We start from the raw sequence: 10,580 nt of genomic DNA, 5'->3' as shown, positions 1-10,580 counted from the left end.
CACCTTACACACCTTACAGGTCCCTTTCTCCCACCCAGCTGGGGCCACAGCAAGGGGCTGGATTTGCCGGGAGTAACCAGGCTCCTCAGGCAGCTTCCAGACCACTCCACTGTGTGGTGGGAAAGGTTAAATTTCCCAGGAGCTGGGAGAGATGGGAGTGGACGCCTGCCGGAGAAGGGACAGAAATTCAGGGAGAATTCTGGAGGAGGTCTCAGGGATGGGAAGGAAGGGCAAGTATGATAAGGAATCGTTAGCAAGTTAACGGAGTCTCTAAGGTACCTACCTCCTCCCCCAAGAAAAAAAAAAGAAGAAAAAAAGAGAGATGAGGGGGTTATACACCCTGGAGGATTCCAGGGATTGAAGACAGAAGTGAATTCTCTGAATTTCAATGGTCTCAAAACGGGTAACCAGACAGATGATAAGGTTTGGAAGTATAATCACTGAGGAAGGAATTGCAGGTAGCGCTTATCTGGGTTCTCCAGAACCAGGTATTTGAGGGAAGCCTCAAAATGGGTTATGTGGTTCTGGAAAAACGAAAGAGAGAGTAAAAAGCAGACTATTTGGAGCAGGAAAGGGGGTTATGTGGGACCAAGTAGGCGTGTCTGAGGGGAGGGAGCAGGTGCAGCTTATCTGCGTCCCCCAGACCCGGGTCCCTGGTAAGGTCAGCAGCGCGGTATCTGGGCCTCTAGGGAGCCTGGGGGTCAAGAGTAGGGGACCCTTAGGGCTCCGTCTCCACGTCTCGGTAGGGAGGGGGCCAGTGGGGTTTCTTCTGGTCCCCCAACCCAGGTATCGGTTCCAGGGAGAGATTTCGTCACCCTGGGGCCTATTTGGGCCCGAANGCCCCCGCCCCTCCTTCTCTCCCCGCCTCCGCGCTAAGGCGCGCCTGGGCTCCGGAGCCGTCATGGGCGCCGCCGCGTGGGCATCGTCGCCCCTGCTGCTGCGCGTGTCTCTCCTGATGCTGATTCTGCCGCTCCCGGGGCTGCCCGCGGGCTCCTGGGACCCGGCCGGTTACCTGCTCTACTGCCCATGCATGGGTAAGGCCTCCCGAGCCCTCTGCTCATATGGGGAAACTGAGGCCCAGAGGGAGGCGAAGGCTCTCCTCTGAGGCACCCAGAGATACCTTGACATGTCCAGGACAGAAACCCAGCGCGGGGCATGGCCTGCTCCTCGCCTCCCGGCCCCAGTTGCAGTGGCCCTGAGGGTCCTCTGTGTCCAATCTTCGATTTGGCAGATGAGGAAACTGAGGCCGAAAGAGGTGATGTGTCTTGTGCAATGTCTAAGCCATCCCAGAGTTCAGTAAACGGAGTTTGCTGGGGCAGGACTTGGTATCACCGACTCAATGTTGGCCCTGGACTATTTTTTTCATCATTCATCAGATATTTATAGGACCCCTGCTCTGTGCTCAGCGCTGTTTTCTGCTCTGGGCATACAGCAGTGATACGCTAGAAAACGCCGTCCCCCTGAAGAATCTTCATTTTTGCTGGACAAGACAGACAAAAAAGATACACATAAAAAATAAGTATGCAGAGTATCGTTGAAGGATGAACACTGGGAAAATAGAGACGAGTAAGGGCGAATCTGAAAGCTGGCCGAGGGGTGCAATTTAAATGGGGTGATGGATCGTCATTGTAGAAGTCATTTCTTCTTAAAACTCTGCAGATCTTGATGATTTGGCCCTCTGCCCATCACTACCACCACTCCCTTCTCCCCAGATCCTCCAGCTGCAGCCACTCTTTTTCCCTCTCTCTGTTTCTCACTCGTACTCAGGTCCTGAAGCCTGTGCCATTCCCTCTGCCTAGAACACCTTCCTCTCCACCTCTGCCAGATCAACTACTTCCCATTCTTAGGTCACATCTTAAATGTCGCCAGAAAGGGCACCTCAGTGCAGATAATCTCCACGTTGTTGTCTCTATCACCAAACGTTTCCTTTTCTTCCTTGAAATCATCAGAATTTGTCACTGGATACTTGTTTACATGTTTCGTGTCTCTGTAGCTGGACTGTGAGTGCCTCGAAGGCAGGGACCTTATCCTTCTTGCTCAATCCTGTATCCTGGTACCAAGCAGAGAGCCTGGCACCTTGTGTCCTCTCAGTATTTGTGGAATGAATGGATGGATGTCATGCTGGGGACAAGGACAAGAATCAGATAGGGTCCTCACCCTGGCCCCCAAGGTATTTACAGGCTGAAGACGCAGCCAGTACAAAGGCCAGAAAGTGAGACAGGACATTTGAGGGAAAGTGAAGAACCGGAAGTAACTCCATTCTGAGGTGGGAGGCAGAGGAAGGGATTGAGGACAGCAGAGGGTTGGTGAAAGGATCTCAGTGAATGAGGCACTGGAGTTGCCCCTTTGTGCACAGATGAGATAGAGGTGGGAGGGCAGTCCTGGAAGAGAGAAGCACGGGAGCAAAGACACGGGGTGGGGATGGAAAGGGCAGAGCAGGTTTGGCAACAGCAAGGAACCTGGAAGGTCTGAGGCAGAAGGGTAGGACCTAAGGGCCTTGAGTGTCAGACCCAGGAGTCCAGACCTGGGTCCTGTGCTGCCAGCTCCCCTGGCTCTCCTTGGTGTCCCGGCCCTCTTCACCGCTGGCACTGCGTCCTTTCTGGACCCTGCACACCCCGTGCCTTCCATGCCCCAGGCCTCACCTCAACCACCATATACCATCCAGGGCGCTTCGGAAACCAGGCCGATCACTTCTTGGGCTCCCTGGCTTTTGCAAAGCTGTTGAACCGCACCTTGGCTGTACCCCCTTGGATTGAGTACCAGCATCACAAGCCTCCCTTCACCAATGTGAGTACCTCCCACTGACCTTAGCCCTTATCCATCCCACCTCGATCCTGCTTACCTCTTCCTGACCCCAAGTCCTTCTCTGGGCTTTACCTCCCACTCCTCTGAGCCTGTCCTGCTCCCCACCCAGAACTGTCTTCCTTGGCTAACTGGCTAACACCTAACCAGTGCCTTCGGTCTGCCAGGCACTGTTCTGAGCACCGCAGGAGGGCTAGCTCTTTTCTCCCTCATTACATGCCCATGAGGAAACAGGTTCCCAGAGGTTAGGTAATGCGCCCAAAGTCACACAGGTTGTAAGTAGTGAAGAGCTAGAACTCAAGCGCATGTCCGTCTGACTCCAGGGCCTGTGATAGGAACCTAAAGTTCCATTTCCACCCCTGGTTGGTCCCAACCTCTGTTCATCCCATTAGTCAAAGGGTGATGGGTGCTAGTGTCAGTTTGAAGGAGAAACTGAGGGACAGGTTAATTAATAATCTGTCCAAAGCCACAAACCCAGGTGCTCTGGCTCCCCCATCACAGCGATTCTCAATGCCCTCTAATTCCTTGCTTTTTATTTGTGTCTTCCACTGATGCCACGTCTGTCTTTGTTCACACTGTGTCCCCGGGGGCCTGGCAGTAGGAATTGAATTAATATAATGAATTGATTCTAAAAGTTTTTAATAAACTTTATTTTTTTAAACTTTTTTTTTAATGTTTTTTATTTATTTCTAGGGGGGAGAGAGAGAGAGAGAGAGAGACAGCGTGAGCAGGGGAGGGTCAGAGAGAGAGGGAGTCACAGACTCTGAAACAGGCTCCAGGCTCTGAGCTGGCAGTCAGCACAGAGCCTGACGCGGGGCTCGAACCCACGAACCGTGAGATCATGACCCAAGCAAAAGTCGGACGCTTAACCGACTAAGCCACCCAGGCACCCCGTAAAAGTTTTTAATAAACTTTAAAAAAAACTGTATTTAGTATGTACGAAACACTGTATTTCATTCTTATAGCCTTTTCTCTGCGTAGGTTTTTTGGGTTTTTTTCCTTCTGCCTGCCAATTTTTAGAGAGGTGTTTTTTTTGTTTTTTTTTTTTTTTAATCAGTTGTTAAAAGCCAGAGTACCTGAGATCATTGCTTGGCTTTGTCGCTTACTGGCTGTGTGGCCTGGACAGAGTACTTGATCTCTTTGTGCTTCAGTTTCCTCATCTTTAAAAGAGACTGGTAGTAATTGTGGCCACCTCCCATAATGAGTGAGTGACTGTAGCATGCCTTGAACATTGTATCCCTCTCTCTTAGGATCAGCTGAGTTCATCAATGCAAAGTACCTAGGACATAGGAAGTCCTCAGTAACCGGGGACACTGTTTCGCTCTCCCTGTTATAGTTTAAACATTGTCCGTTCATCTCCCCCTGAGTTGTTTTCTTTCCCTGGCCTTGTCTTCTCAACCAAAAATCTTTCCCGCATCTCTACTTCTTGCTTTTTATGGGTTACTCAACTTGCCCAATTCCTCTCCTCTTCCCCACAGGACTGTTCTCACAGAGGTCACCAAGGACCTCAGAATTGCCAAATCTAGGGGTCGTTTCTCACTCTCTCAGCTGTTCTCCTGGTGACACCTGGGCCTGTGAGCCTCTTTCCTTCCTGAACATCCCTTCTCTCCTGTCTTCTCAGTCACAGCCTATTCCTGCTTTAGCCCTGACCTCTCAGCATTTTCCTCTTTGGTGTGGTATCGGGGGCTTTTCTCTCTCCACTCACTGTTTAAATGTTGGTGTGTCTCCTCTTTCCGTTTGGTTATTAGCCATGTGACCTCAGATGAGTTATCTGGATTCTGTCTGCCTGGGTTTCTTCATAAGTAAATTGGAAGTAGTTATATTCCTACCTCTTAGGATTAGATGAGCAAGTCCATGAGATGTGACGAGCACACAAAGTCAGCTCACAATAAATATTAGTTACTCTTGTTACCATCATTTGCTTTGCTGTAAGTTTCCATTAAATCTTGTGGCTTTCACTGTCCTCCGTACCTCCCAATTTATCTGTGGCCCAGACTTTCCTCGGATCACAAGCCTGTGTTTCTAATTCTTAAGCCCTTGAGTCTACTTGGATGTCCCACAAATACCTCAAACTCACAAAACGAGAACTGAACTTGGCATCTTTCCCTCTCAAACCTGTGTCACCTCCTATATTCCCAGCCTTAATTTATGTTACCTCCATTCACCTGGATACCATGCCAGGAACCTAGAAGTCATACTGAATACCTCCTTTTACCCTCTACCTCATCTTCCTTTATCTCTCCCAACCTGTCCATGCCTTCCATCTTCACCTGGACTTATGCTCAAAATTATATGTTGAATGAGTACTTGAACAAAGAAAGGGACCATTGCAGCAGCCTCTTTATTCTTCTTTCTCCTCTAATCTTATCATCCATATGTGCTCTCTTCTGCCACCAGAGTGATCTTTCTTTTTTTTTTTTTTAATATTTTTTATTTATTTCTAGGAGAGAGAGAGAGAGACAGCGTGAGCAGGGGAGGGTCAGAGAGAGAGGGAGTCACAGACTGAAACAGGCTCCAGGCTCTGAGCTGGCAGTCAGCACAGAGCCCGACGCGGGGCTCGAACCCACAAACCGCGAGATCATGACCTAAGCGAAAGTCGGACGCTTAACAGACTAAGCCACCCAGGCGCCCCCAGAGTGATCTTTCTAGAAAGCAAATCTCCTATTATTTCTGTTTAAAATCCTTCAGCAAGACCTTGTTGCTAGTGGTTAAGTATCCCAAAGTCTATTGGAATGCTAGTGGCTTGCGAAGGAAAGATGCATTGGTTAAATCAGTTTGGGAAGTTATATTCTCAATCCCCCAGCCTCCAAAACTGGAGATTCAAAATACATAGTACCATACTGCGAAGTCCCGTAGTAAAGAAATCAGCTTCACACAGCGCTTCCCAGATCTGTGTAACTGTGGAGCCTTTTGATTGCAGAACTCTTTATTGCCCTGACCTAGTGACACATGCTTGTGAACCCTGAGCTATCAGATGAAGTCGAGATTTTTATTTTATGGTGTTCGAAGAAATTTTTTTAAATGCAGAAAAATACAGAGATTAATATAGTCACCATCCATGTACCTACCACTAGCCGTGAGCATCGTTAACATTTTCTTCTTTGCTTCATCTTTCTCTTCTTTGATAAAAGAAATAAAATGTTATTACAGGCGAAGTTGTTAAAAGATAAAGGCTCGCATGGCCCCGGAGGCTAGTCCCGATCCCTTCCCCCAGGCCCAGAGGCAATCACTGCCATGGGTGTAGTGCCTTCAGTGTGACTCCTTCCAAGGTCTTTCTTGTACTTCTGCTGTGGCCCTGAGCATCCTTGGACCTGTCTCCTGGTGCAAAGTGGGAGGGCTTCTCTAGGGAAAATACATAGAGGGTCAAGGAGCATTTTAAATTCTAGTAGATGCTGCAAGATTGCATTCCAAAGTGGTTTTTCTAAAACGTACACTTTAACTACCAGCCAGGCACAGCAGTCCCTGTTTCCCCACATCCTTCCCAACAACTAAAGTTAAGCTTTTAGGGACTGATCCTGGGTGGCTCAGTCAGTTGGGCATCTGACTATTGATTTAGGTTCAGGTCGTGATCTCACAGTTCAGAATATTGAGCCCCATGTTGGGCTCTGAGCTGATAACATGGAGCCTGGTTGGGATTCTCTCTCTCTCTCTCTCTCTCTCTCCCTCTCTCTCAAATTAAACATGAAAAAAATTTAATAAAGTTAATCTTTTTTTTTAATGTTTATTTATTTTTGAGAGAGAGAGAGGAGCACAGGCTGGAGAGGGGCAGAGAGGGAGGGAGACACAGAATTGGAAGCAGGCTCCAGGCTCTGAGCCGTCAGCACAGGGCCCAACGCGGGGCTCAGACTCAACAAACCGTGAGACCTTGAGCTGAAGTTGGACGCTTAACCAACCTAGCCACTCAGGAGCCCCTAAGCTTTTAAATCTTTGCTGGTCTAATGAGTGAAACGTGGTCTTGTTGTAATTGCAGTTTGTTTTTTTCCTAATTACTAGTGAGCTTGTACATCTTTTGAGCGTATCGACTATTTGAGTTTTCTTTGCTGTGAGTTGTTCACTCCTCTCCTTTGCTCACATTTTCTCTTACAGTGTATGTCTTTTTTTCATCTAGGTCAGTGAGCATTTTTGAACACAAGGGATGTTACTATTTCTTTGTTAGTTTACAGATAAATTCTCCCAGCCTTTTTTCGTTTTGAGTTTGGTGTCCTTCTCTAAATGTTTTTCAGTGGCTTACAGTCTGAGTTATCTCGGTCCTGGAGTCAATCCTTTTAATAAATGTCTGTAAAAGAGCCACTAGGATACTGAAGAGAGACCTCTGCCTCTCCTTTTCCACCTTGTCCTGTAGCTCCATGTGTCCTATCAGAAGTACTTCAAGCTGGAACCCCTCCAGGCCTACCATCGGGTCATCAGCCTGGAGGACTTTATGGAGAAGCTGGCACCCACTCATTGGCCCCCTGAGCGGCGGGTGGCATACTGCTTTGAGGTGGCAGCCCAGCGAAGCCCTGATAAGAAGACATGCCCCATGAAGGTGGGTCTGGGGGACCCTTTCTGCCTGTCCCATGTCCTCGAGGCCCATGAGACACCATGATGGCAATACCTGAGGGATGGCACTAGAAAGGCTTAGAGTAGAAAGATGGAGATTTAAGTCCCATTTGTGACATCTGTCAGCAGTATCACTTTGGGCAGAGTACCGTGATTCCTCTGAGCCTTTATTTTGCAGTTTTGTTTAGCTGGTAGTTTAGGAAAAAAACTACCAGCAAAATAAAGACACCCATTACTGCTCTGTCTCACTCATAAACGTCATGAGGGTCCGGTGTAAGGGTGATTGTAAACTGTAATGAGCCACACCGGTAATAATAACTAATACTCATGTGGCACTTGCTACGTGCCAGGTACTGTGCTAGGAGCATTACGCATGTTAACTTACTCTTCACACTGCTCTATGAGGGATGTACTATCAATATCCCCATTTTATAGAGAGGATGCGAGTGCAACACAGAGAGGTTCAGCATTATCCCCAGGGTCACACAGCAAACAAGTGGTGGAGCTGGAATTCAACCTGAGGTAATTTGGCTCCGTTTTCCACCCTCCTAAGTTGTATACTTTCCTGCCTTTCAGCAGGTAAATAAGAAACTGTCATATTTTATCAGGAGAATTTATAATTTTCTGGCACTTTGGGAATAACACAGTCCCCGGTATGTTTTCAGTGCTTATGCTAAAGTCTGGGGAGGGTGGTTGGAGGAGCCATGAAAGTTGAGAAAGGAAACTTGGCTTACAGCCCTGACACTGCCCTCACTTGGTATGTGAACCTGGGCAGGTGTCTTACCCTGTCTAGGTCCTGGTTTCCACCTTGAAAATAAGGGCATTGCAGGGTGCCTAGGTGGCTCAGTCGTTTAAGCTTGATTTCAGCTCAGGACATGATCTCACACACGGTTCATGAGATTGGGCCCTGCGTCTGGCTCTGCTCTGACAGCGCAGAGCCTGCTTGGGATTCTCTCTCCCTTTCTGCCCCATCTTCTCTCTCCCTCTCTCTCTCTCTCTCTTTTTTTTTTAATGTTTTTTTATTTATTATTTTTGAGAGAGAGATAGAGACAGCATAAGCAGGGGAGGGTCAGAGAGAGAGGGAGACACAGAATCCAAAACAGGCTCCAGGCTTTGAGTTAACTGTTAGCACAGAGCCCGACCTGGGGTTCGAACCCACTAGCTGTGAGATCATGACCTGAGCTGAAGTCGGATGCTTAACCGACTGAGCCACCCAGGCGCCCCTCTCCCTCTCTCTTAAAATAAATAAGTTACCATTTAAAAAGAAAAGATGAAGGGCGTTGTATTTGCTGATCTTAAAAGTTTCTGGAAGCTCTAGTCCGAGATCCAAGGCCCAAATCCAGGGTTCACTCCCTCCCCACTTACCCTACCAATGCTTCACGGTCAGTGGGATATGGCATGTAAGGTAGGAAAGACTCCTTTAAACACTGTGGTGAATATTCCGTGCTGGAAACCAGATTGGAGGCCAAGCTGCTTTCCTCAGTCTCCAACCCAGGATTTACAAAGTGACGTTCCTATTGGGCCATCCTATGAGGTGTTTCAACCGGAGTCCAGCCCACCAGGGTTCCCCCACGCATGGTTCCTTGGCCCCATACCCAAAGGGCTTTCCCTCAGTAAGCCTTTGATCACTCTCTTTCTGCAGGAAGGAAATCCCTTTGGTCCATTTTGGGATCAGTTTCATGTGAGTTTCAACAAGTCCGAGCTTTTTTCAGGCATTTCCTTCAGCGCCTCCTACAAAGACCAGTGGATCCAGAGGTACTTGGAGGGGGCAGTGTTGCTGGGTTTGAGGGAGGAGCCTGGGGCCCAGGAGTGTTCACAGCGCCTTCCTGACCCTCTTCCCCTCCACCACACCCTGATGTGTGAGACCAAAGGTCCGGCCGTTCTATCTGTTGAACTTGGGATCCTGTGTGATCTGTTCCCATCTCAACGCCTGACACGGTGGGACATTGACCTGCCACAAGGTTGAGCAAGAGTTTATCGGCCGATAAAGGATGTCATAAAAAGAATATTGTTCAGTCACCTGGGTCTCGATTTCCTCCTCTAGGCGTGAGAATCTCTCCCCTCTCACCTTCCTCCTCACAAGGTGAAAATTGTATGCAGCGTCTCTTAGGGAAAAGCAGCTTCAGGTGCAGACTGAGGAATGATGTCATCCTGATAATAATTGGATGTGCTTTCTTAATTGTGCTCCAGTAGGCCCTGTTAAGAAAAAAAAATAGGTTACCAGGGCACAGGCACAGGCTGTGAAATATTTATAGAGCGTCTGTCATGTATGAGACATAGTGCTCAAAGGCCAGAGGTGATATGTAAAAATGAAGAAGGCCCAGCCTCAGCCCTCAGGGAGCCACAGGCTAGTTATAATGATGATAACTATCAGAGTGTGCTTGCCTTGATGCTATAGCATGGCAAGAGTGAACATGGGCTTGAAAGTCAGACAGCTTAGGAGCTATGAGGGACATAGGAATTCACACAGGGTCACAGCACTCGGCATTCATTAGACCAAGGACAGACTGGCATAGAGAAAGGAGTCATGCTCACGATCAGTCAGGCCTGGGCTCTGATTCAGCCCTGCCTCTTCCTCAGGCGACCCTGAGCGGCCTCTCTGATTGTCTGGCCGGAGTGGAAGGAGCACTATGATATCTGCTTCCTAGGGCATAGAGTGCGTGGCACATAGTAGGCAAACAAGCGATGTTAGCTGTTACTATGATTATTCACGTGCTTTATTTCATACGAGCCTTTGAGAAACTTCACGAGGTGGGTATTATGATCAATTTCCGCTTGACAAGTAAAGAAACAGCTCGGTGAGGTACGGTATAACTCAGCTGGTGAGAGGGCAGCTGCGGTCCAAATGCAACTCTTTAATAGATAGTAAAGCTACTGTTTATTTAGTGCCTACTGTGTACCGAACAGTCTTCTAAGTTTTCACTTCACTACCTAAGTCTTCTAAGATGGTAACTCATTTGGTGCTTCCACAAGCCTGTATGACAGGCGTTACTGTCTCTGTGTTGTACACATAAGGAGATTGAAGCACAGGAGTGAAAGCACGTGCCTAAGGTCACACAGCTTGAAGTGGCAAAGCTAAGATTTGGACCCAGGCAGTCTGATGTCCAGAGCACCCTGTCTTAACCACTGTGGAGAAGACAGCTGTGCCTGGAACAGCTGCCGGTTCCCATTCGGGACTTCTGTGCTCATCCAGGAGCTACTGAGGATGCGCGCTCATGGCGGGTCCCCCTCCTCCCTCG

At 48.4% G+C, this 10,580-nt stretch overlaps 2 protein-coding genes across 3 annotated transcripts in view; one reads left to right on the top strand and one right to left on the bottom strand.

Moving 5' to 3' along the window:
- The window catches only part of PLAGL2 (PLAG1 like zinc finger 2), a 13,037-nt gene extending 12,704 nt beyond the window's left edge, over positions 1–333 (bottom strand). The window contains exon 1 of the mRNA XM_077769341.1: positions 284–333. The gene's annotated coding sequence lies outside the window, so the exon portion shown is untranslated. The remainder of the gene's footprint in view (positions 1–283) is intronic.
- Positions 334–850: 517 nt separating this feature from the next.
- POFUT1 (protein O-fucosyltransferase 1) overlaps positions 851–10,580 on the top strand; it is a 33,322-nt gene continuing 23,592 nt past the window's right edge. For both annotated transcript variants that reach the window (XM_077769340.1, XM_077769339.1), the window contains exons 1-4: positions 851–1,034; positions 2,666–2,787; positions 7,145–7,327; positions 8,984–9,096. In XM_077769340.1, the coding sequence (XP_077625466.1) occupies positions 902–1,034; positions 2,666–2,787; positions 7,145–7,327; positions 8,984–9,096 (551 nt within the window). In that variant the 5' untranslated portion in view covers positions 851–901. The remainder of the gene's footprint in view (positions 1,035–2,665; positions 2,788–7,144; positions 7,328–8,983; positions 9,097–10,580) is intronic.

This window comes from Crocuta crocuta, unplaced genomic scaffold (genome assembly GCF_008692635.1).
Source record: "Crocuta crocuta isolate KB4526 unplaced genomic scaffold, BGI_CrCroc_1.0 scaffold445, whole genome shotgun sequence".
Classification (NCBI taxonomy): Eukaryota; Metazoa; Chordata; class Mammalia; order Carnivora; family Hyaenidae; genus Crocuta; species Crocuta crocuta.
This window is presented reverse-complemented; position numbering and strand designations above follow the sequence as displayed.